General features: G+C 45.1%; 1 protein-coding gene across 2 annotated transcripts in view; it reads left to right on the forward strand.

Annotated features, from left to right (window-relative positions):
- The first annotated feature begins 3,196 nt into the window (after positions 1-3,196).
- The window catches only part of eif2ak4 (eukaryotic translation initiation factor 2 alpha kinase 4), a 29,288-nt gene continuing 6,200 nt past the window's right edge, over positions 3,197-26,284 (forward strand). The window contains exons 1-36 of one of the 2 annotated variants that reach the window (XM_030116977.1): positions 3,202-3,520; positions 3,613-3,728; positions 5,724-5,826; positions 5,985-6,158; positions 6,391-6,471; positions 6,564-6,703; positions 6,782-6,882; positions 6,968-7,125; positions 7,253-7,791; positions 8,199-8,314; positions 9,786-9,940; positions 10,023-10,462; positions 10,539-10,611; positions 10,689-10,778; positions 10,951-11,073; positions 11,223-11,327; positions 11,409-11,472; positions 11,578-11,657; positions 11,742-11,843; positions 11,945-11,995; positions 12,077-12,313; positions 13,297-13,372; positions 13,714-13,835; positions 14,095-14,144; positions 14,849-15,017; positions 15,674-15,790; positions 15,934-15,999; positions 16,078-16,248; positions 16,339-16,473; positions 16,706-16,813; positions 17,318-17,446; positions 21,443-21,529; positions 21,716-21,828; positions 21,922-21,980; positions 22,365-22,468; positions 24,505-24,573. In XM_030116977.1, the coding sequence (XP_029972837.1) occupies positions 3,395-3,520; positions 3,613-3,728; positions 5,724-5,826; positions 5,985-6,158; positions 6,391-6,471; positions 6,564-6,703; positions 6,782-6,882; positions 6,968-7,125; positions 7,253-7,791; positions 8,199-8,314; positions 9,786-9,940; positions 10,023-10,462; positions 10,539-10,611; positions 10,689-10,778; positions 10,951-11,073; positions 11,223-11,327; positions 11,409-11,472; positions 11,578-11,657; positions 11,742-11,843; positions 11,945-11,995; positions 12,077-12,313; positions 13,297-13,372; positions 13,714-13,835; positions 14,095-14,144; positions 14,849-15,017; positions 15,674-15,790; positions 15,934-15,999; positions 16,078-16,248; positions 16,339-16,473; positions 16,706-16,813; positions 17,318-17,446; positions 21,443-21,529; positions 21,716-21,828; positions 21,922-21,980; positions 22,365-22,468; positions 24,505-24,573 (4,749 nt within the window). In that variant the 5' untranslated portion in view covers positions 3,202-3,394. Of the gene's footprint in view, positions 3,521-3,612; positions 3,729-5,723; positions 5,827-5,984; positions 6,159-6,390; positions 6,472-6,563; positions 6,704-6,781; positions 6,883-6,967; positions 7,126-7,252; positions 7,792-8,198; positions 8,315-9,785; positions 9,941-10,022; positions 10,463-10,538; positions 10,612-10,688; positions 10,779-10,950; positions 11,074-11,222; positions 11,328-11,408; positions 11,473-11,577; positions 11,658-11,741; positions 11,844-11,944; positions 11,996-12,076; positions 12,314-13,296; positions 13,373-13,713; positions 13,836-14,094; positions 14,145-14,848; positions 15,018-15,673; positions 15,791-15,933; positions 16,000-16,077; positions 16,266-16,338; positions 16,474-16,705; positions 16,814-17,317; positions 17,447-21,442; positions 21,530-21,715; positions 21,829-21,921; positions 21,981-22,364; positions 22,469-24,504; positions 24,574-26,284 lie in introns of those variants that run through there. The other variant, XR_003933565.1, reaches the window with a different exon arrangement.

A 26,284-nucleotide genomic window follows, 5' to 3' on the forward strand; every position in this document is an offset into this window, starting at 1 on the left:
TGCAACCCATGAACTGTTTTGTTTTCACCCCTTTTACATCACATGTAATGACATTCACCCTGCACTGGAAGCCAAATGTAACCCACTTCAGGGTATGTACAAGTCGCAGTCTAGGTTCGTAGGAGCTGAGAGAAAAACAATAACCACTGGACGCAGAGCCAGCAATGATTTGAAACTCTTCTTTTAGTTTCGCAATTAACTGAACGATATAAAAACACATATTACAACCTAGGGCCCAATAAACTAAGAAAAAAAAAAAAGAAAAAAAGAAAAGTAAATAAATAAATAAATAAATAAATAAAGTGAATGTCCAAATGGAAATGTTCTTTGGTTGTTTTGGATACAACAAGTCACAAGTCAAAGTCGGGTCCGTCAATAGTCAAGGATATCCAATGCAGACCCTCGGTGTCAGTCAGTGGGATTGACACAATCTTACCACTGAATGCATGAGTGCTGTGGTGGAAATCAAAGTTCTGCTTGAAGCATTCAAGTTGGACTCGGAGGCTCACCATCAATTGGATCGCTCATCAGCTTCGTTGGACACAAAAGCTGAAGCGTCACTCTTTCCAAGCATCACAAAAAAACCTGACCTGTATTTAGAAAACAGGTTTAGAATCCAATTCAAATGCATAGCACTTCTTTAAAAGAAAGCATAACATGTGATTTCTTCATCTGTGTTTCTCTCAATCTAACCCTTTTTATAACATCAGTTAAAGGTGCTGTAGACAGGATTTTGCTAGTCAGTGCTAATTTTTCTGTGTTTTCTTTGGATTAAATGTTAGAGTACCTATTGATAATCCTTTAGGAGTGTACCATAACTGCACTACCGCGAAGGCGCAGCGTTTCCATCTGTCTCTGTTCTGAGCTGAAAAGGAATCTCGACAGCTCCAGGTATCTTTGACCAATCAGAAGAGCCCATGAGGCTCTAACCGTGATTGGTCGAGGGGCGTTTGTCGCACGTTCTTGTGGGAGAGGCTTAACTTGCGTAAGGGCGTGATGTCAGAGAAAACAGGACAGGATTGGCTGTGCTGGGTTTCAAATCGCCATCTTAGATGGGTCAAATCGCCATCTTGCGGAGATGCGGAATCCTGCCTACAGCACCTTTAAGATTTTAACTAAAAATGAAATGCATCAGTTCTGATAACACAACTTAAATTACAGCTTTGCTGTTTCTAGTAAATTTAAATTCACTTAAAATGACTTTGTATTCCTTCTGAACACTTTAACTTCCCATCAAATGTGCAAAAGATGAGGCATTTCACACAGTAAAATTCTCATAATGTGCTCGTTCCAGTAAAACTGAGCGATTAAACATCAATTTCACCATCAATCCATTGAAATGAATGCTTTTAACTGCAAAACATAAACCAAAAACAACTTAAAATGTACAAAACAAGCACGGTGACCTCGTGACACCTCCACATACACACAAATTGCAACACGTGGCGACAAGCTTACCAAGGGGAGAAACGCAGCCAAAAAGTGCTTCAACGACGGTTTTTCTTCTCTCTAAAGCGGAATTTTTGGAGCATGGTATCAGCAACTACTTCGCTTCTCAGTTGTACTGCGAAAATGTACAGTTTTCATACCTTTATACCCGTTTTTCTCTCTCATAAAGAAGTGAAGAATCGTGCTTCACTAGTGTGGCCTGCTACTTCCGGTCCTCAAAATAAACTTCCGGGTTTTCAAAATAAAATACAAAATACTTATAAATAAATAAACAACCATTGGAAATGAATGGATTGTATTTATTAACCCTTCTGGAGGTGGGTTACACAAACATTTTCAAACATACTCCCAAAAGCATCCTAAAACTCACATTCAGACAGCTTTGTAATGACCAATAACCCTGTTTGACACCAGCTCTCGGTAATGTGTCAAATGTGTTAAAAGATATGTCCAACCAAATCTTCATAGGGAAACAAAATCCACCTTTAAGATGTAGAATATATTTGATTTGACCACATGGTGGTGATTACATGTTATTAGTCTTGCTTCACAGTGAGAAGTCATGGGCCTTTCTGTGTGCACATCTGGGTTTTCTCCAGGTACTCTGGTTTCCCCCCTGCAGTCCAAAAACATACATGTGGGGTTAAATGGTGACACTTAATTACTTGTAGATGTGTTTGGTGTTCACCATGTAATATCCTGTTGGAGATCTATGCTGCTTTCACCCTGAGTTTCCTGCATTGGCTCCACTGCAGCACAGCCCTAAGTTGGATGAAAATGACATAGAAGATGTAGAATTTTAGAAAATATGGTCTTCGTCAAACACGAAATATGCATAAAATTACATTTGATTTGTTGGGATTTTAAAGCCACAGACGAAGTCTTGAAATGTCCAATAACAATATTAAATTTGTACATGTTTTGAGAATTTCAGTGAATGCTCTCAACAATCTATTTTTTTTCTTTTAGTTGACCATTGAAGATGTGATATAAACGTTAATACATTTTAAAGGAATGCCATGATCATCCAGTACATATGATACAGTATAATGCACATTATCCAGGTCCCCATAAACAATTACATAAATACCAAAAATGAAGCACTGTTCCTAAATCATCCCCCACATGACATAAAAAACCTGGGAAAACCAAGGGTGCTTTGATATAAAGTGGCATACAGTTTCCTTTTTTTTTTTTTTTTTTTTTTTACATAGCTGTCATTTTTCAGTACAGAGTTCTGATTGTTTTTAATGCTAGTTTTTTAAACGTCTATCATTTTTCCTTTTTTTAAGATATGTTTTCCTTTTTTCTTTTACGCAGGTGCTATTCCTTTATTGCTTTATTTTGAATGTGAATTCAATTTATGGAACAGGTTTTTTTTAATTCTATGAATAATCTTTCAGTGTAACTTGCAGTCATTTTTGTGCATATTTTAGTCTTTTTTACATGCGTTCTGCGTTTCTTCATTTATTTGTCATTCCTGTTTTGCGTTCTTTTAAATGTCTGTTCACTTTAGGCTTTTTGTCATATTTACAGAATCGATCAGTATAATTCTGTGTAACAAAAATAACTTTTTTTTTACATCCTTGTCATTATAACATTATTGTTTATAATATTTGAGGACGCTTATCATGCGTAGTTCCTGTGCCACGTACATTCACGAACAGCGTACTGTAATTTCCTGTCCTCGCGCGACAGACGGCGGCGTCATGACGTCACAGTCTGCGACAGGGCAGCGTGCTACATTCGCAAGTCTGTTGTGGTATTTCGACTGTAGTTTGCTGCGTCGTCCTTTACTTTTCTGACTCCACCTCACGAGAGATAGCCGCGCATCTGCAGGAAGTTGTGACTTTTTGGAGGGTCCGGGAGGCGCAGGCGGGGCGGTGAGAGCGGCGGCGGAGCGGCTGTCCTTTCCCCGGGCACTGCCATGTAGTTTGCGGGCAGAATGAGCCGTCAGCACGCCGCGGACGGAGCAGAGGAGCACGCCGTGCAGCAGGAGAATGAACTGGAAGCTCTCGCCTCGATCTTTGGAGATGATTTCCAGGATCTGCGGAGCAAGGACCCCTGGAAGGTACGAGAGGCGTTTGCGGGGCGGTTTTGTGGCTGGAAGCGGACACGCGCCTCTGCTCGATGCACTAAACGGAACTCTCACTTCACCTGCAGGTTAAAAGACCTCCGGAGATGTACCTCTGCCTGCGGCCCAACGGGCTGAACAACGGCCAGGAGTGCTACGCCACCGTGGACCTGCACGTCAAATGCCCCTGCAACTACCCAGACGTGTGAGTGGCGGCCCCCTGACCTTTGGCATTCAATCTCTTGACACTACAGTGCCAGGTTTCCAAACACACACTGGCCAGCTGCTGCAGCAAGTTGCTGACCGTCACTCATGCACTGATGGTGCCATAAACATTCCTCCACATGCTGGTTTAATAACTGTGGAAGAAACACTTCTGCTGCTGGGATAGTCTGGAAAAAGCAGGCTAACTCTTGCACAAGTGGAGAAGACCAGTGGTTTGACAGGCAATTAAAAGAAATCATGATAATACAGAATGAAGCACGTTTTGAAAGGTAATTTATTAATAGTGTTATAGCAGCAGGTACCTGGACAGTAAAAGGAACCGTCTAAAAAGGAAATAATTCAGCCAATAAATAAGTATGTAAAGCAATAACAACAAACAATAATAGTACTAATATGTAATCAAGATGGCATGGCATGAGTTTCATTGTTATAGCATATATGAACAGTTTTAGTTTTGTATCATACTGAAAAATCGCTTTTTGGAATGAAGAAAATCTTATCTTTTCCTATCCTCCCTCACTCCCATTCACACTTTTCTATATCATTCTAAATTTGTGAAACAGTTAAAGCTGATGGATCATTTTGCATCCTTGTGTACTCCAGTTGTGCAGTACCAGGGGGGGCTGCTGCATGTTACGATCTGACCTGTAGTAAATACATACACTTCATAGCTTTTGTGCTTTGGGATTTGTTCTTCCCATATTTGATCTGTTTCTCTCGGCCCTAATCACGACCTATACATCTACCCAGTTTTTTGAGATATGGTGATATTGCGATAATGATAAATGTGCAAGACATTGTGCATGCATACACTATGATCCAGTCATGTTTTCCTCTCTTTTGCGGCTGCCTGCATGAACATTAAATCTTCTGATTCTAGGTCAATGTGATTATCATTGCCAGATCCAACCATCTTTTTTTTTTAAGATTTAAAACCACTCCAAAGGATAAAGTCACTACATTAGCTCTGGATAGCCGGTGTCTCTGTGTGCTGACCCTGATTGTCGAACTGTGAAAATGCCGTGTTTGAGTCGCAGCAAAAGTGTGCAAATATTTAAGCATTATCATCAGACAAACAAGAGAGACCGCTGTTTTACTGGATATCAGCACAACTGTGACTTTGTCAAAGGTTGAAAGTAATTACAACTTTTCAAAATATTACACAAATGCCTGACATTGGTTGAGATTGATTTATTTGCTTAGTCAACAGAAATCGTGCTGCCAGTAACCACAATACGATTGAAAAAACATGCTTATCTTTGTGTCATTTCTACAATAACATCTTTGATTGAGCGTCAGTAGTGTTTCATATTGAATGTTGCCTCCAGGTTCTTTGTCTCTTCGGTTGATTAAAAGTTTAATTTTACTACAGTTATTTTTGACTTGATAAGAGAACTTTACAGAACACCAGTGTTAAACACTGGGACACTTAAATCCCATAACACTTAACTCTAGCTGGAATAATCCTATTGATCGGGCGGTTTTTGTTTTTTTTCTCTAGTCGCACATTAGAAATGTTCAGGAATAAAGGAAGTTTGAGCTTCACTGACTTAGTAAAGTAATGTAGCATGAGAAACCCTGCAGGAAAACATTCTTGTTGTTTAGCGACAATCAGTGGCGCAAACTCTGGAATGAAAATGCTTAATCTTATTAATAATAATGGCTTATCTGATCCGCCACACTGTTGTACAGAGATCAAAGCTGTAGGAACAGACCTGGTTTTACGAAAAGATTGCACAAACATTTTATTGCTTCAGTCAGTGCAATAAAAGGCCAGGCCGGGAAGCACTGTTTCACTAACCTGAATATTGATTATATGATCTGTTTGTTCTCACAAAAAAAAAAAAAAAAAAAAAAATGGAGAAGGGCCTATTGTGTTTTTCTGTCACTGTCCAATGCTCCTGCATGTGATCTGGTTGTCAGAGTCAGTGTAAAGGCTTTGCTGTCACTCATGTGTTCTGATGGGGCGCCACAGGCCTCCGGAGCTGGAACTGAAGAACGCCAAAGGCCTGTCGAACGAAAACCTCCAAAACCTCCAGAGTGAACTCACCAAGCTGGCAGTGGTGCGTTGTGGAGAGGTGAGGACTCACAGACGCACACAAGCAGGAATCGCAAAGGCAAACAAACATGATCCAGACAATGCTGAGCACACCTGTTCCTATATCGTACGTCTGTCCACGCTGTAATGTGCTCCACTCTCTCACACGTGTTTAATTTTCTCACTCTTCTTGGCCAGGTGATGATTTACGAGCTGGCGGACCATATCCAGGGCTTCCTGAGCGAGCACAACAAGCCCCCGCCTCGCTCCTTTCACGAGGAGATGTTGAAGAACCAGCAGAGGCAGCAGGAGAAGCGAGCCCTGGAGGAGCAGCAGAGGATGGACCAGCGGCGCAAACAGGAGGAGGAGATGGTCAGGAAGGGATATGGTGCTAGCAAAGTACTTTGTGTGTGCCAAAATATGTGTGTATGTGTAAATGTGTAGACTGAATATTGGGGGAATTAGTTCTCAGTGATTTCAAATGGAACATAAGTTCTGGTTTGGTTCTGGTTTAGTTTCACTTTGTTTCTCAGCAGAAAGAACAGGTGGTGTCCAGGGTGGGGGTTCCATCAAAGATCTGATGAAATAATTTTCCTTCCTGCAGGAAAAAGAGATCATGGCTGTTATCCAAAGAAGAGAGGAGGAGAAGCGAGAGGAAAGGAGAAGAAAGGAAATCGCGAAACAGGTGTCTGTGCTGGAAGAGAGCAGCACAACTTTCACAGTTCTTATGGTCTCACAAGTGTTTTTCCGTTTCATGTTTTTTAAACGTTTGCACAGGAACGACTCGAGAGCATAGAACAGTCGGCGTCAGTGTTAGGAAAAAGCCCGCCCAGTCCGAGTGGAGGTCCTTCAGATTTCACTGAAGCCAAGAGGGCAGCTGGTAACCGACGAAGGACTACCTCAAATACCCGCCACAGGTACACGACCCCAGCCTCAGTACCGCAAACACTGCTGCAGAATGAGTTAAACGTGTCGCGGTCATCTGCTTCTTCTAGACGTGACACGTTTAATGAAGACAACAATCGCTCGCAGGAGCTCCTCCACTTCAGCAGCAGCACTTTTGGAGAGCTTGTTGTGCACAGAGGGAAAAGTTTAGGTGAGAACAGACAGAGCTGCTGCTGCTTTGTTTGCTATCCGACTCCGCCTCTGCTAACCTTCTGTGCGTCTGCTTCTCTTGACAGGTGGAAGCGAACGGCTCGGCCGGGACGTTTATTACGGATTTGAAGCGAACTCGGGGGAGTTTGCCGTGATCTATGAGTGGTCGCTGCGCTGGAACAAGAAGATGGGCAAGTTCTTCACCTCACAGGAGAAAGGAAAAATCGAGAACTGCAAAAAGCAGGTAGCAGACGATTCTTAGTTGAATGGTCATTAAGAAGTGGTTGTGTTAATCTACTGATCTAAACAGTTTCTTTCAATGACAGATCAACCAAAACTTGACCGTACTGATCCATCCGATTGCTGTTTAGATCCACGGGGCAGAAAACGAATTCAACTCTCTCCTGCGGCTGGATCACCCGAACCTGGTGCACTACATGGCGATCAGCTCCACGGAGAAGGTGGACTGCCTGGTGATCAACCTGCTGGTGGAGCACGTCGCCGGCGTCAACCTGAGCCAAAGCCTGGCGGCCCAAACCCCGGTCCCTCTGGACAAACTGTGCCACTACACCGCCCAGCTGCTGGCCGCGCTCGACTACCTTCACTCCAACTCGGTGGTGCACAAGCTGCTGGGGGCCTCCAGCGTGCTGGTGGACTCGGAGGGCAACATCCGCCTGACCGACTACAGCTTGTCCAAGAGGTTCGCCGACATCTGCAAGGAGGACATTTTTGAGCAGCCTCACGTGCGCTTCTCGGAGGACTCGGCGCTGCCCACCAAGGCGGGCAAGAAGGGCGACGTGTGGAACCTGGGGCTGCTGCTGCTGGCTCTGAGTCAGGGCAAAGAGGTGAAGGAGTATCCAGTGACGGTGCCGGCCAGCCTCCCCGCCGACTTCCAGGACTTCCTCCATAAGTACGTCCAAACCGAAGCCTCATCAGTTTCCTACAGCACTACACTCCCACACACACACACACGTTGCTGTCTACAATACCCTGCTTAAGAATCAATTTACTTTACAGTGTCTGGATCTAAAAGATCCATAGATTAATTTACTGGAAGCGGTAGATTACGGCCAAAACATAGCCAGACTATGTCAAATAAATTAAGATTTCTGCAGAAATCCGCAGCCTTCCTGTCTGTGATCAAGTGACTTCTTTCAATAATATTGACTTAGCAGCCATTATCTCATCCACACTGTTTGTTTCTTATCACTGTATTTTTATTGAGGGGTTGTTGAAATGCAAATGCGCCGATGCAGTCCACACACACACACTGCGCAGCCAGTAATCGTCCGTCTCATTCTGGACTTTTTGCCGCAGGTGTCTGTGCCTCAACGACGCCGACCGCTGGACCACTCAGCAGCTGCTGGACCACCCGTTCCTCAAACCACCTTCTCCCAAAAACCTGCCGCAGTATCAGGACAACAGCCCAGAAGGTAGCCTGCTGTAAATGTGATGGACAAAATCTTGGAAACTGAAAAATGGAAAGCTTAAGTACATATTTGCAGATCATGTAAATACAATTAATTTTTCTTTCAAACAGCAGCGTCCTATAGACTCTGACTTTGCATTATGTCAGTGGCTCTCAAACAGGAGCAAAATGCCTCAGATGAACAAAAAAACAACTTGAAAAACAGATATATAGAATATGTTTGTCAACCATTTTGTTGCGCATATATGTTAAAATGAAATAAATTCTGCATTCACATATTGAAACAAAAACTCAAGTTTTTTGTTCAAAATAACAGAATTTGGCAAAAAAACAGTTTTCATGAAACGATTTTGAATAATTGTAGTTTATTTACACAAAGACTTTGTGACTACTTTTTTTCCCTAATTTTTAAATGTATTGAGAAAAGTAACACAAACATGCGCAAAAAGACTACTTGTTTTGTTGAACCATCAGAGTCTAAGTTGTAAAAGTCAAAGTGTGTGTTTACAACTCAACTTCTTCAAAACAGGTTTTGGAGGTTTGACACTGCCACCCTCGAACAAAGTTCAATGTAGAGCTCAAAGTTGTGTTTCGTTTTTAAAAATGGCCGCAACAGAAACGAGTGTCTCAGAAAGAATTTGCTAAAGAAACACAGAATGCTTCTAGTCCTCTGTTCTATGAGTGGATGGTCTTTCTCTAAAGCTTCATTTAATTTGTCTTTTTGATTTTCCACGTTATTTGAGACGATGCGCATCCTCCAGCGGTGTCACTGGATGGAAGAACAGGATTTAATGTAGTAGCAGTTGTCTCGGTAATCTCTGTGGAGCATTTCTCCTGCTGCTGCTATTTGTAATTTTGTGTGAGACTTTATGCTTTGCGGTTCAGTCTTGCTGCTGTGAGCCAATTTTTCCGCATGCGCGGAATTTAACCTGTTAAATATGTAACCTGTTAAATCTGTTGTGACTACATGCTGTCAGCTAACTGCATTTTTTTCAAAGATCACACATTAACAGATCTCTTCTTATGTGAATTTGCAACCTGTTCAAGTTGAACTCTGCCTTCACCCATTGTTAGTTGGGATTGGCTTCATCCTTGCAATTGTGAATTGGATTAAGCAGTATGGATGCTTGATTGCTAGATAAATGGGACGTATAGCTATTGCAAACACATCAATTCCTAGAATTTATCGTGTAACTTAAAGGTGCAAGAATTGTGTAATGCCATGTTTGTACAGCAGGTGGCAGCAATGAATCACTGTCCAATCTGTCAATCCTTTGACCAGAGTTTTGTTTGAGCATTACAATTATGTGTCAAAGTGGCAAAAACATTCCCAGTGATGTCTTTTGATTTGATATTGTCAGTTAAGAATCTTAAAAATATCCACTACCTGCTTCTGTAAATTGTTATAAATCCGCAGTTACTGACATTAAAGGAGCCATTATCACTGAAATGGGTTCCATGTTGTGTGTTTGCAGACCTGGCAGAGGACTTTCCGTCATCAGTTCTCCCACGAAGCCACATCCTCAACGCTCCGTTCAGTTCGGGGTTGCAGAGACAGTTTTCTCGCTACTTCAATGAATTCGAGGAGCTGCAGCTTCTGGGGAAAGGAGCTTTTGGGGCTGTCATTAAGGTGAGATGCAGTTTCACTTATCTTTTTGTCGTTTTAAAAAGAAAATTACATTACATTCAATATTTCCGCCTGTTCTCTTCAGGTTCAGAACATGCTGGACGGCTGTTACTACGCCGTGAAGCGCATCCAGGTCAACCCAGCCAGCAAGCACTTCAGGCGGATCAAAGGCGAGGTCACTCTGCTGTCGCGGCTGAACCACGAGAACATCGTCCGCTACTACAACGCCTGGATCGAGCGGCACGAGACGCCGTCCCTGGGCGCGCTGAGCGTCACCGACAGCTCCGAGCCGCCGAGCACGGCCGACAAGCCCCCCCGGCCCGGGGAGCAGCCGCGGCGCCTCAACGAGCTCGGCCTCCCCGACAATGTGGAGGACGCCGCCCCGCCCCCGACCCTGTCCAGCTCCGTGGAGTGGTCCACCTCCATCGAGAGGTCCTCCAGCGCCAAGTGCACCAGAAATCAGTCCAGCGACGAGGATGACGACGACGACGACGATGAGGAAGACGTATTCGGTGCCTCTTTTTTGTAAGTTGCGTTTTCTTTGTTTCTGTGTTTAAGCTGCTGCGTCAGTGTTTACTCTGATGATCTGTGTTCATCGCAGGCCTTCAGATAGTGACTCCGGGAGTGGGATCATCTTTGATGACGGCGATGGAAGCACAGATGAGATTGTACAGGTGGGATTATTTTCGGATCGCGCTCGGTTGTATTTTTTTTATGGTGCATAAAGATAAAATCTGATTCACTCCTGCAGGTCGAGCCGAGCAAAAGACCAGTGACTGAAGCGTCAGAGAACACAGACTCTGATCGCCACCATAACATAGCACATTATTTGTACATACAGGTAAGCTTCTCTTAGGATAATATAGAGGCAGAAATACTTCTGCGTGCATTTTGAGCGAACACAGAAATATCATTACACATATATAAAATCCACACACAGCTCTCCATTTGTCCACATGCTCCACTTTCATCTTGTTTTCATACATAATTCAAGTTTTTTTTATTCCTGACAGATGGAATACTGTGAAAAAAGCACTTTAAGAGACACAATAGATCACGGCCTGCACCAGGATCAGAATCGGTTGTGGAGATTATTCAGAGAGATACTCGATGGCCTTACTTACATCCACGAGCAGGTACGGTTCAAATCCATCCGCGCCATGAATGGCCATTGAATTACTATTGCAACAACACATCAACAGTAGGGTAAAACTAACCTGTCTCACGACGGTCTAATCCCAGCTCAAGTTGTTTTTTAACTAATTGTGATTCTCCCCTCTCTTAGGGTATGATCCACAGGGACCTGAAGCCTGTCAACATCTTCCTCGACTCACAGGATCATGTCAAAATTGGAGACTTTGGCCTGGCGACAGGCCACCCAGCTAATGTGGTACGCTTTAATCGACTGTTCGAAGCTTCATTTCAATCACTTATCTTGTTTAACCTGTAGAAATGTTTTGATCTCTCTCAGGCCGCCGGTAAATTTGAGATAGATGACAGCGGCTCGGGAGTAATATCCAAACCAGACCCAACAGGTGTGTGTTTGTATTAAACAGGCAGTGTTTCCAGACGCCTAGTGTTTAGCGTCTCTGGAGGTGGATAATCCAGCTCCTGACTCAGCATTGATTCTGTGTTTCCAGGTAATATGACAGGCATGGTGGGCACCGCCCTCTACGTCAGTCCTGAGGTTCAAGGAAACACCAAAGCCACATACAACCAAGTGAGAATCTAACATTTAGTATTGTTCTTTTAATTAAATGCCACTTTGAGTGTTTAATTCCTGCGTTTGTGGTTCTGCTCACAGAAAGTTGACCTGTTCAGCCTGGGGATCATCCTGTTCGAGATGTCCTACAGGCCCATGACCACGGGGTCGGAGCGCATCACCGTCCTGAGCCAGCTGCGCGTGGTTCGTCCTCCTTAGAGAGAACTTAATCCTTCACCTGCAGGTTTTTTTTTTTTATTATTTTTTAAATCTCCTCTATCATATCATCTGTGTTCATTCTGCAGGAGCCAATCCAATTCCCAGATGACTTTGCTTCATATCAGCAAGGAACGCAGGTGAGAGTGTTCGCTGCTGCATTGTTTGAGAGTGTTTTCCTTCTTTTTGGTAAACTCTCTGTATTATTTCCTGTTTTCCAGAGGAAGGTGATCGAGTGGCTGCTGAAGCACGACCCGGCCCTGCGGCCCACCGCTCAGGAGCTGCAGAAGAGCGAGCTGCTGCCTCCGTCGCAGATGATGGAGTCGGAGCTGCACGAAGTGCTGCACAACACCATGGCCAACGTCAACGCCAAGGCCTACCGCACCATGGTGGGCCAGCTGTTCGCCCAGAACAACTCCCCCGTCATGGATTACACGTACGACATCGACCTGCACAAGGTTCGGCCGCTTCTTTTGTTTTTGGGGATTTCTCACTCTGCGGCTCCCGACCTGAGATCCGGGACAGACTGGGTAGAGATGTGGTCCAGGGATCACGAGAGGCCGAGGCATTACGCGCTCTGAGGTTGTTGAACTTAGATTAGCACACATCACATGTCGTGATCTGCACGTCAGCGTTAGTGAGGCATCCAGATGCAGCCCGACAACCCTGAACTGTGTGACAACAGATCGTATTTCACGTTTTTATTTCTACTTGACATCACATCTGGTGGCAATACGCCAGAATTCAACAGGAAAGCACAAAATTCAGTAAAATGTCACTAAAAACAACGAATTCAGCAATCGAGGGCACATATCGCACAAATCCCAGAGCACAAAAAAGTCAACAGCTCGCGTTGGTTTATTTATTGTAAATCACTCCACTCTTGCAATGATCGACAATGTTATCTGATTTCATGGATTTAACTAATATTGTACAGCTTTTCAGAACATGCTGTGCCAGTTTTATTCTTGGAAAATGTCAAAAATGTTTCTAAGTGTGTATTTTAACCGGAGCAAGACTTCATAATTTCTGCATTCAACCAGAAATCAATTGTTATTGATTTATATGGAATATACATTTTCCAACATTTCCATCTGCCGAGTTCAACTTTGAACATGAAGTCAAAAGAGTTGATGCAGTTACTGAAGCAAGACTGAACATTTCTAGCAATTTACACCTATTTCCAGTCCTGACTTTAGATATGACAGCTGAGTTATCCTCTTCAGACTTTGTCATTCATTGATCTTTTTAAATCAGTTTGTTTCTTTCAAAAACCAAAATGTCTTTGCTCTGCCAGTAGATGGCACTGCAGATACACAAATAATCCCCCTCTTTATTCCTTGCTGCCTTGCTCATCTGGTGCGCGAAGCGGAAGGCCTGTTAGTGCTTAATCAATGTCTGCTGGTGCCTCACAGAGGCTGTTTGTTTGCTCTCCCTCCAGGGCAGCTTCAGCTTCAGCGGCGCCAAATTGCAGCAGTATGTGTACGAAACAATCACCAGGATCTTCAAGAAGCACGGTGAGTACACTCCGCTTGCTTAGCGTGTGTGCGTGTGAACATGAGCCCGTGTTGACTCGACACGGCGAACCGCTTGGGCTCCTGACCCGCCGTCAGCCCCGTTTGACGGACCCGCAACATCTGCTCCGGCGAGGGGCGGCGAAACAATGAGCGCTCTGTCGGGCAGGTCAGGTTTTGTGCAGGTGTCAGTGTTGTTTCTGCGCACATTCCTGACGATGTCCAGCTGTTCCCGTTTGTTGATGCTCGGGGTTCGTGTCCGCTGGCATGCGCGGCCCGGCTCGGGGCGAGGGTCAAGTTGTCCCGCGCAGATGTCGCAGCAATGCGCGATGCTTTGCGTTCAGGTGCGGTGCGGCTCCAGACGCCGCTGCTCCTGCCGAGGAACAGGAAGCTGCACGACGGCAGCGAGCCGGCCTGCTTCATGGACCACAGCGGAATGCTGGTTACACTGCCCTATGACCTCCGCGTGAGTTTAACACACTCGCACGCACACATGTGCCCCGGGTGAGCGTGTCCGCGCACGCACAGGCACATGAATTATACAACTATTTGCATGAGCACACGCAGCGTGAGGCTGCAATCAGCAGCCGGCCTCAGATCCTGCTACCTCAGGAAACCCTGGGGTCTAAATAGTTGTTTCCATACTGTGATTGATTACAGCTTGGTATGCGCCGACTGTCTCACTGTCATTAGACACAGGCTGCTGATGTCTGTTTTCTCTTTAGATGGCGTTTGCGAGATTTGTTGCCCGCAATAACGTCACTCATCTGAAGAGGTAAAGTAGCCGATGGTTCATCAATTGTTTTAACATTCTTTTCATAGTGATTCTAAGTTATTCACTTTAACTCTGTGGTTACTAGCTATAGGTGTCCTGCACCCCATTTTAGAGGATGCCAGAGATCACCGAGGGGCTCCTGGCTTTGCCTGCTTTGAGGTTGTCAACATTAGTCGTGGATACATTTGACGAAAGTATAATAAAGCATTTTTACTGAATCTAGAGCAAACCTGGGAGCCTGGGAGCCTTTTAGTCCTGTTTTTTTTGTATCTGAGTGTTGGTGGGTGTGTCTGCCTGTGTTTGTCTCTACTGTGATGTTTTTGGCAAATCTCAGCGATGCGTCCAGTAATCACACCAACAAACACGGAGACAAATTACAAAAACAGAGCAGTTTCTTTCCATCAGCATACAGGTGAACTTCCAAACCAATGCAGCTCTCTTACCAGGGTTTGTTGAATCTAGACCAAACCTACATGTCACGTTTGAACATTTACTGAGTCTCTTTTTGCGATCTTTGTGAGCAGTCAAAACCGACAGGAAACCACAGCAGTAGAAACACCTTTTCAAAAGTACAGGAACACCAGACACACTGCGGTTCAGTCCTCCGATGATACGTTTTTTTTCCTTCTGTATCTGTAGAAAATTTAAATCCATATTTGTAATAAACGCAGAGTGTGTCTGCGTCTCTCTTCACGCCATTGAAGGTACAGCATCGAGCGTGTGTTCCGGCCCAGGAAGCTGGACCGAGCGCACCCCAGGGAGCTGCTGGAGTGCGCCTTCGATATCATCACGCCGGTGACGAACAGCCTGCTCCCAGACGCTGAGACCATTTACACCATCTCCGAAATGATCCAGGAATTTCCTGCTCTCCAGGTCAGACACACACACACACACACACACACACACACACACACACACACACACACACACACACACACACACACACACACACACACGAAGTGCTTGTATCTGAAACGGGTGCACTGAGCCTCCAGAACAGTGTGTGTGTGTGTGGGATGAATCTATTATCCTAATGCGTTTTTCCCACAAACACCACGGGCTCGTCCTGATCTCATGTTATTTCCTCCTCTTCCCCCTCACATTCCTGAAATACCAAAGTGTGCGTACGCCTGACAGATTTACACGGTATTTATTGTTTACGTAGTAAATCTGTTTTGCGCAGCGCCATTCGCTTCCTTCCCTCCCTTCCAGTACAGTCCATTTCCTGTCCACATCTTTCCTGATGCCGCGTCGGTTTCCAGTCGCCGCTCTGTTCGCGCGCCTCGTGAACCCAGTCGACCTTGGACCTGGCCTGTAGTTCGCCCCTCTTAGATTCTGATCTGCCCCGCCGCCCGGCTCTTTGTGCCAGAGCTTTTCAGGATATGTGAGTCAGATGGAATGAAATGACAGCCGGAAACAACTGTCATTATTCACCGAGGTGCTCATTGTGTTGTCGCGCTCCTGTTTTTTTTCCCTTTTTTTACTGTAATTGCAGCCGAGAGGGTTTTAAAGCATGTTTTTGACTGCAGGAGAGGAACTATAACGTCTACCTGAACCACACCAGCCTGCTGAAGGCCATCCTGCTCCACAGCGGAGTCCCCGAGGACAAGCTGAGCCAGGCGTCCAACATCCTGTGCGACGCCATGGTCAGTGCAGGTCACACGTGTTCGGCCACGTCTCGGGCCTGTTCCTCATCTGCCGGGATGAACGCTTGCATGTGATAGCGGTTGGGAACATTTTATTGCACACACTCAATCCCACACTTTTCCCTCTCTTCCTGTCTGCTCAGAGTGAAAAGCTGACCAAACGGGAGGTGGAGGCAAAGTTCTGCAACTTTTCGCTGTCGACCAGCTGCGTGAGTATCCACCCCGCTTCCCGACGCCTCTGTTCACGTACCGACTCACCAGAGCTGTCCGTGTCTTCCTGCCTCCAGCTGCAGACGCTGTACAAGTACATCGAGCAGAAGGGGAGCCTGCAGGAGCTGAGCCCGCTGCTGGCGTCCCTCACCAAGCAGAAGACCGCCGTCACCCAGCTGGCCAAGCAGGGCCTGAAGGACCTGGAGGAGCTTCCCGTGCTCCTGCGCAGACTGGGAGTGAAATTAAGGGTGATTCAGCCTTTTGGGTAAATTAAAGATACGTCGTTTCGCGTTGGCCTTTTTCCTCATTTTCTTAACTCTGATGTATCTCTTCAATAGGTGGTGGTCAACTTAGGTTTAGTGTACAAGGTGCAGCATCACTCCGGGGTCATCTTCCAGTTCGTGGCTTTCATCAGGAAGCGTAAGCGCACGGTGCCGGATATCGTGGCGGCTGGAGGACGCTACGATCACTTGGTGGGTTTGAATGTCCTTCACGCACATTCCACATATCGCTACCAATAAATACGCTGGCTGGAAGTCTGTTTTGAAAAATGTTGGCAGGAGAATTCCCCCTCCACATATGCATGTATGCGAAGCATATTTTTCCATCTCCTCGGCGCTCCTCTGTCTGCATTTCATTTAATTCCACATGAAGAGATGCAGCCCCGCTCGGTGTCCTCATGTGATGTGTCCTCTCTCCGATTAGATCCTGGAATTCCGGGGGCCGGCGTCCACCGTGCCGGTCCCCAGTGCGGTGGGGGCCAGCGTGGCCCTGGACAAAATCTGTGCAGCGATGGCCAGCATGGAGGAGCCGGTGAGACAGACAGACAGACAAACAGAGACAGGCACGCCGGGATCCGACATTCCTAATCATTGTAATGAAGGCGCGAGCAGCAGGCAGAGTTTCATATTTAATGAGGCCTTATTACAGCAGTTGGCTGCCACACAGCCACTTTTAGAAACGTGTTAATAACTGTGATCAGGGAGCGCTCGACTCCACGGAGTTATTTTTGGAACGTATCATTTTCTGTATTTCCCATGTAAGTTTTGAAATGTTTCCAGACGCACACCTGACTCAATCAGTCTGACTGCTTTTGTAAACTTCCCGTCGAACTTTTTGATAACCTGAATAAGTAAGGACAAATATATGCATTAATAAATATCAGCACAAATTAAAGAGGAAGAATATTTAATGGAATTAAAAAGGTTATTTAGAATAATAGGTTAAATTTTAGAAGAACCGTAGATTAAATGACCCTTTTCTTTATAACACGTTACATTTTTTCTCTGTATGCAATTGTATTTCGTGTTGTGTTAGCCGACAGTGAGCTCCTGCGATGCCCTGGTGGTCCCGGTGGGTCAGTCCTCGATGCTCAGAGCCATCAGTGTCGTCCAGAAGCTGTGGAGCACCGGCGTCTCTGCAGACATCGCCTACGACGTCTCACAGGTCAGCAGCCCGACTCCTTCCTGCTCGTGATTCGAAAGTCTTCTCTTCAGTTCTCTTTACTTATACAAATTTACTTAAAATACAGAAGAGATCCTGGATGCGTTTTCCTGCCTGTGGATCTCAATATCTTTTTCTTATTTGAAAATGATTTGTAATTCTAGCAGGAATCCTTTTGTCTTTCTGGAAAAACCATAGATAAAATAACTTAAAAAGAGGAGATTATTGTAAAGGTGAATCCAGAGGGGTTCTAACACACATCCCTGTGGAACACCAATAGAAATACTTTGATTCATTGATTTCTATTAATCAGCTTTTATTTACTGTTCGTCAGTGATGGATCAGATGGATTTATTCTGGTTTTTCTATATCATAACAATCCAGTCAGTTTCTTTTATAGTCTCTTCTTTAAACCGGTGGTTTCCGACCGCAGGCCTGGCAGCGCTTTGTGCTGCCAGAGATGAAAAGTCAGTTTTGCCTAATTTGAGGTTCCCAAAAATAGATCTACACAAGACAAAGGAAACCACAAGGAGACACTAACTAGAATCTCTAACAGACCAGGGAAATTGTCTCTTACTTTTGAGAGTGGGTGTGTCCACCAGCATGTTGTAAATCAGAACTAGAGAGGGGGTCTGCACCCTTTCTTAATGAACTTGAAAAAAGTTTGGAATTACTCAAGAATGTCGTTTTGAATATGATTTGTCGATAATCGTTGCGCAACTTGTGGGGAATACCTCACGGAAAATAACAGACTTAAAATCCCAGTAAAATCTGAGCCGTTACGCAGAAACTCTGATATTTCAGATCAAGGAAGCGGAGTTGAGTTTCTGCTGAGTCACTCTCTGTCTTGTTACTCGGACCTGTGAAAGGAAAACGATCTGCGGGGAGGATGTTGGCGAGACAGGACCGTACATGCAGAGGTTCAAACGGAGCTCCGAGGGGGCTTTTCTTCACCCACTAATAATTATGGAACTGAGCCCTCGTGTTTGTGTAAGCTCAGTCACATTTCTGGGCAAACAACGGGATCCTCCGTGGAAAACGGGTGATTTCCTGAGCACCCCTACCTCTCACCTCTCGCCCTGCAGTGGCCTCTCCCCTCCTACAGAGGGCAACGCCTGACTTGGGGGTGGGGGGGAATACCCTCTGTCTGTCGGCTGTAGACTTATCGGTACAGCATCAGAAATCGTAAATATGCCGGAGTGGGTGCCGTCCTTGCCTTTGACCGACTGAGCCCGGAGGACAAAGTCCCGTCTGTAGCGACTGACTCCATGTCGGTGTGACGTTCGACACACTTCTGTTCTGCTGGAGGTTTTTGTTGCGTGCCTGTTAACGCTGGAGGAGATCCAGGCCGAGATGAGTCCCTTCAAAGAGAGGCTGTTTATCCAAACCGTGTGATGCCGCGCCTCGGTTCCCATTCTTCGTAATTAGGTGACAAACTGATCACAGGCCTGTTTTTGTAAACTGCGGTCGCCTTTTGCACACATTTCCAGCTCCTCCTGTTTTTTCCTCCTCGACTCATTATGACCTATTGTTTGTTGGCTTAACTTTCCACTTCTGCACTGAGTAACTGTTTGCCCTCATGATTGTCATTGTTTCTTCCTGGCACGGCGATCAGCCACCTTCTGAAAGAGTCTGGAAGGGCACGGTTGATGGGGAAATGGTTATTAGTCGGATTATGCATGTAGAAAGATGGCATCTTTCTGAAGAAATCCATGTGTTTTTTCTCTCTCTCTCTCTCTCTCTCTCACGCTGTTTAGAAAACTGAATTACACACACACTCCCCCGATTATCTCCACCCACGGGCCAGAAGTAAACTTTCTACACTGTACTGTGAACATCATGTCCACAACAGTTCGGTCTGGAATGATCTACATGTGTCTTTACACATTCTGCCAGAAAACATGTCTGCATTCATTTATTGATGAAGGGAATGTCCTGACAATTTCGGGAAAAACGTTGGTACACGTTCCCGACATTTAGCATTTAGTACAGTTCCAGAATTCGCATTCAACGCTAAGCTTGTATGAGCTTGTGCGTTCTGGACACAGGATGTTTATTGCATGCCACCTTAAGTTAAGAAATGTTATGTTGGGATGAAAACATTATTTTAAAATCAGAGGAGACAAGCTCACTTCAGTTAGTTTGATCCCAAAATGTCCATGTCAGTTTAAAATAGTGTGAAAACCTCTAAAGACAGAGAAGACCGAAGGTTTTCAGACGCTGTAGCGTCCATTAGGTCGGGGATTTCCAACCAGGGGGGCCCGACTCCCACGGGGGCCGTCAAAGATTGATGGGGAGTCACCGAGTCCTCTTGATTCTGAGGGATGTAACGTTTTTTTCTGTTTTAAAAATAGGTGAGTCGGCAATAAATTCACTTATGTCACAAAACTACTGAGCGAACGCATTTGCAGTCAGACACAAGAGAAAGATGAGTTGACCAACAAGGGGAGGAAAAGTGCGCTCAGTTTTTAGTAAGATAAAATTAATTATTCATTCTTTATAATGGTGTTGTTTTACAGGTCCGACCCCACAGCTTAGTTTTTGACTCCCCGTTTGAAGTTATCAAGTTTTTCTTTTTTTAGTTGTTTTGACGGTGGTGTGAGGCCGGTAGCACGATGTCCACAGCACCTTGCTCAAAGATGGTCAGGCACTGATCACACAACATAAAGCCACGGCAAGAGCCGTACTCCATATGAACCGCCTCCTGTAAATCCTTCAAAGGCCCGAGCTGCTCTTCTGCCCGGAGGCACCGGCTTACCGCTGATGTAATCCGACTTGTCGGTGTGAAAGTGGTGAGAAAAGAGGAAGTGTATGTAAAAGCTGACATGACGACCAGGCGAAGTGACACACACACACACACACACACACAGTCCGAGCGACACACTGCAGGGTTTGCTCGAGCCCGGCTGAAGTTAATGAGAAGAAATTGGGCCGACGCAGACGCGAGCGTACATGTGCACCGTCACGGTCGAGCGCATTACCTGAATGCGTTTGGGTCTCGGCCGCCGGTCCCGGCGCTCTGCCCGCTCCTCCGGGTCCAAATGAAACTGAGTTTAAATGAACAAGCGGCACAGTAAACGTCGCTATTAGGCCACAGTCCAGACTGAGAAGATCGAGCCAAGCATGAGCTCGTCGTGCCGTTTCCTCAGCCTCCCGGCAGCTGTTGGAAGTCATGGCGCAGTTATGTCATTTGTGTAACGCTCCTCAGCCGGGCTCATCAGCCTCAGGTTATTAATCAAAGAAAGCAGCTGAACAATTTGAACAAGCTTCCTGCGATTTCATCCAAAACATCAACACTGAGCACTTTCACTAAATCCCTTCAGAAAGAGCCTGAGCATTAGATTTTCTCTTTTCTAATTAAGGACATGAGTAGAAACACTTAAATGCATTATACACATTCTGAGTCGATCAGCTGTGTGGTTTAGATTGGCTTTGCTCCTTTGTTTGCCTTTATTTTTATTCAGGTCTTGTTTATTGATGGGGGGGATTTCATATATACCCCTTGGGCTTCTTTCCTCTCCTGCACAGGTTTTATTTCTAAATTACGTTCTTATTTTGTGCAAATAAAGAAAAAAAACTGCAAACTCCACACAGAAAGGCCTTACGCCTTGAAATGAACTTAGAAAATGAGGAAATGGTGCCATGCACATCCTCAGTTTGTGGTCTTTTATAGGGATAATGATGTCCAGTTTATTTTAAATTTAAACGGTATATTTCAGATTTGAAGGACCTGGTTTTTTTTTTTTTATTCACACCAGTTTGAACGAGTAAAATGATCCGTTTTTCAAAAGGCCCATTCACTCACGCACTCGGTCATACAAAACCGCAGTGGCTCAGGCAGGAGAATAAAACATCTTAAATCCCAAAGTGCGCCGTTTTATCCCACATCGAACCCTGTCCAAGTTGTCTTTGAGCAAGAATCTGTTAGCACTGTCCCAGAAGTTGTCCTGCCTCCATCTAACGTTCTGCCGTCTGCGTTTCATCTTCTCGTGTGTTCAGTCCCAGGAGACGCTGCTGGATCACTGCAGGCTGGCCGGCATCACATGCATGGCCCTGGTCTCTGACAAAGAGGGGAACTACGTTAAGGTAAACCAGCTTCTTCAATCAGGGAATCTGCTGCGCTGCACTTTCTGTCCCATACAGAGACGACACTTGGCTCGGGAGTGGCTGCGTTTGAAGCCAGCCGCGTGTTTTTCACTATCGGAACCAGCCGGCGGAGTTCTGGAAAGGTCCGATATCGCAGCGCATGCTAAAGCCATTTACCGTCCTCAGGTAAAATCATTCGAGAAGGACAGACAGTCTGAAAAGCGCATTCCTGAGTCCGACCTGGTGGACCACATCATTCAGAAGTGCAGGACCAAATTCTCCGATGAGAGGAACATCAGGTAAAGACATCGCCGGGGCTTAAGTGCCGCTCAAATGTCTGCTAACGACTCGAGGAGGTTGTTCTTCTAAATGTTTTCCTTGTGGCCCTGCAGAGAGATCTCCGAGAGCATGACTCTCCAGAACCCCAAAGGCTCGCAGCTCAGCAGCACAGGTAGTCAAAACTCTGTATGAACAGTCAGCTGGGTGTGCGTGTGTGTGTGTGTGACGTCCCAATACAGTCACTCCTATGTTTTTCCCACAGCTAAGCTTTGACTCCACTGAATGTGTTATTTGTAAAGTATTTAGTGTGCTTTTTTTTGGCACCTTACCGATTTCCCACTTTGACGGATGGTGTTAAGTTTCACACCAGCTCTGGCTCAAACACACACACACACACACACACACACACACACACACACTCACTCACTCACAGGTAGCTCCCCTGATTAAACCGGATGACAGATTAGTGACGGCGGATTGGAGCGTGCCGCCGTGTGCCTTTGAGAACGTGATTACACGTTTAAGAAGCAGTGACTGAGCTCTCTGCGGTCCGCAGGCTGCTCGGAGCAGCATGGAAGCAGCGGCAGCACCAACCTGAATGTAAATGTCATCAGTCCGGAGAAAGTCTCGGCGAGTGCCAGACGGCGCTATGAGACCCAGGTCAGTGACGCAAACGCCAGATTTATGCCTGTGTGTGTGTGTGTGTGTGTTTCTTATTTTCTCTCACTATTTCCTGTCGCTAAGGTTTGAACGTAACCGGTCAGTTTTTTCCATCCGTCTGACAGCGTGATTCATGAGTTGTTTTTACGCGCGGGCCCTCACAATGCAGTGACAGTGGTTTGAGTCCAGGCTTCTCATCGGCCGACCGTCCCGTCTCCTCCAACATCTCTCATCCTTTTTTTTCCCAACAGTTTAAATCATGATGGAAATCTTCCTGCTCTGCCAAAGCCCGGATCGTTTCTCCTCAGTTTTTATTGCCTGTTAATCCTTCATGGTGAAAATGACCATGTATTTTCAACTTTGGGCTCCGTTTACATGACGACACAGTTTTTACAAAATGGCTTCCAAGGCGGAGCTTTTTGAAAATGCTCCGACTCCGTCACTCTCGAAATAGTGAAAAAATGTAACTTTTCTGAAATGTTTTTGGCAGTCGTACTGTGTCTAGATGAACAATAACAGCAGTGGCGACTAATGCAAGGTCATTTAAACTTTCCAATAAATTTTTATTACCGAGAAATAAAATGTAATTATTTTATTCAAGTCTGACTGATAAAAAATATAAACATTGATGTTAAAAGAAAGTTCCTTTTGAAATATCCTGAGTGTTGAAATTCTTCATTTCCAAATACTTGGATTAATTGTCCTATAAATGGTTTAATGCCTCTTCCATAATTAACTTAAAGTGCACACATTTGTGTGTTTTGAGTAAAATGTGTGTGTAAAACAGTTTGTGCATGTGTAAATGTTTTGTTTGTGCATTCATGAATCAGCATAAATCCTCCAAGGACCCTAAGCGTCTCTGCCTTTGCCTCAGAATCTCAGGCAGCAGTTTTTTTTTATCACAAATGGATTTAGCTAAAGATATTTGTCTGTAACCTGATGTAGACTCGTTGGTCCATTCTGTCCCAGCCTTCAGGCTTGTGGTCCTGCACCAAGTCTCTTCACAGATACAGTATTCATATCCCCAAGAATGATTTTAGTTTGGCTTTTTGATTTCAAATGTATCATTAAAGTCGAAGGACAGGACAGAAGGGAGCCTGTGAGTCTGGACCGAGGGCAAATAAAACCCACTGTTGGCAGCAAGACCTTCTCTGAAACACTGAGAGGTGTGTCTGAGGTGGAGGTGACGACAGAGGCATTTAGAGGTCCTTCCAATCTCACACAAATCACATTACACACACATTTGATTCACTCATGCTAATCTGTAATCACTGAAAAATATCATTATGGATGTAGAACTATCTCACACACATTTCTGAAAATACAAGCACAACTAATTTTGCTACTTTATTATAAACCAGAGAATAAAAGCTGCGATCGCAGTGTTGGAGAGTGTTCCGCCGTGGTTTCGTGGAGCATGTGCCTCATGCGGCTCTGAAAAATGATTTGCTTGTATGTCGCCTCTATTTTGTCAGGAAATCCCACTGAGGTCAAGATCTCTCTTGCAAGGGAGGCCTGGCCAAGGTAGCAGCAGTCACTAAATAAAATGAATACATGAATATACTGTATATGACATTTCATTAAATTGAATTCAGTGGAAAAACTGGATAAAGTCTTTAGTTTGATCTGAAAAAACGTCCAGTTTATATATTAACTCAATTGGATAAATGTTGGTTAATGACCTTTCAATGGATCAGAAGTAAAGATTATAAAATCATCAAGAGGATGGGGAACCTTCACAGCATAACACACCCCCGTAAATGTGTGGTGAGATTACCTTGCAGCACTGTGGCGTCCTCCCTCCCTTCCACCCATGATGACCTTATTACAGCCGCTCCGTCACCCTGTTTGAATGTGTGTGACTGAAACATTAAAGCAGTTTTCATCGATACTGCGGCGCCTGCAACCTGAAGCCACACCAAGTATTCGCTTGTGATAATACTGCGTGCGGAAATGTTTTCATTTTGATGATGGCGAGAAATATTATTAGCTTCTGCTCATTTCTTTCATTTTTGCTTTATCTTTTTGTTTTTCAGATCACAAGCAGATTACAGAATCTTGGAAGCAATTTGCAGAACAAGAGCAGTGACATTGAAGTTCTGGCAGTAAGTCATGTGTTTGTTTACCCTTCCCGCTTTATCCTTCCCGTTTCTCGCCCCCCGCCAGACCCGTCCTGTCCTCTCGGCTCTCCCGTCTTATCTTTTCAACTGGTGTGTGAAATCACCGAGCGATGAAGGGGACTCCTGATAGCTGCAACAACAAACTTGCGAGCGAGCGGCCCGTTTATAGCTATTTACCCGCCGTTTAACTCCCCTGCTGGAGGTAAGACGCACGTGAATCTTTTCCACTCGCTGCAGAACGAACAACACTAAACAGAAGGTACCCGGCGTGGGGGGGCGGGTGGGTTAATCGCTGCCATGTTGAGTTTATTTGTGGTCGGGTTGTAGATTTATGGCCAGATACTCTCAAAGTAAATTATGGCTGCTTTTCTTATTTAGCATATCACCGCATATCCCAGATATGTTTGTGGTCCCTTGCGGGGATCTGGACTCCGTCAGCAAACCCGGCTCTGGGAACAAAACACAGTCACCTTGATGCCGGTGAGCAGTTAGCCACGTCTGTCAGGAACAAAGCGGACCCAGAAGTCCATTATTCTAATGCTTTTAAGGGGGACGGCGTGTGCTTTCAGGCCAGCTAATGTCTTTTTAATGGCCTTTCATGCATCTTCTAATTCTGCTTTAAAGAAGTGGGGGTGGCGGTGGGGGGGGGGTCAGGCCCTGCCGAAGGCAGGATTCTGCTCACAGTCACACCTACGGACAGGTTCGGAGCAAGAGATTCACTTCATTAAGCTCAAAAATTCATGCAAACACAGGGAGAATGTGCAAAAAGCCAAACAGAGAGGCTCGAACCGGGGACCCTCTCACTGTGAGGCAGGAGTGCAAACCACTGCAAGCAAATAAACATGTTAATAAACAGCAGTTTGCGCTCTTCACGGTGGGACAGTGCCTGAGCTCCCCAGCGTCGGTTCATAAAAACATGCATCATGCAGCAGCTTTTGGAGAGCGGCTCTCATTTCACTCTGTTCTGCACCAGGAGGTTTCATTAAAACTGGTTTTATGTTGAGATTGAAGTCACTTTCTGGAGTAATCTTTTAGTTTTAGCAAACATTTTCATCTCCTGTACTTTTCACCGCAACAAAGAAGAACTTCAAGTGTATTTTAAAGGTTATTATGGCTCCATTTTACTGGTTTGGAATGCTCCAGATGAAATTGGACTGCCTGCTGCCCCTGAACTAAAATGTGTTAAACTCTCCTAATATGGAAAATAAAGGTGTTCGGCGTTTGAACTCAGAATATCTGTGCAGCAGCAGGCTGCATTTCCTAAATGACGGAAACAAAACTCAAAGGAAAAACTCTGAATCTGTCATCTCCGATAATGAAGAGGTGAGCAGACGTCTTCCATGCACGCGGCGGTGTTGCACTAATTAGCGTTCCCCCCCCCCCCCCCTCCCCCCCCCTCCCCCCCCCCCCCCCCCCCCCCCCGAAGCAAAAACAAAAATCACTTCCTCATTCATCAGCAACAGATAATCATTGTGTTCAGCTTTCAGACTAAATCACCAGTTTTAAAAACGGATATTATTCCCTGAATGAACCCAAAATACAAACTCGCTTCTGCAGGGAGATGAAAAATTATACGTGATAATGGGAAAAAAAAAATCCTTCTGTTGCTATGTCTGCATAATGATCTGAAAAAAACACGTTTTGGAAACGCCCAGGCCGTCGATAATGTTTTCAGTGTATTGTTCTCTGCGTGATT

This window comes from Salarias fasciatus, chromosome 19 (assembly GCF_902148845.1).
Source record: "Salarias fasciatus chromosome 19, fSalaFa1.1, whole genome shotgun sequence".
NCBI classification, from domain to species: domain Eukaryota; kingdom Metazoa; phylum Chordata; class Actinopteri; order Blenniiformes; family Blenniidae; genus Salarias; species Salarias fasciatus.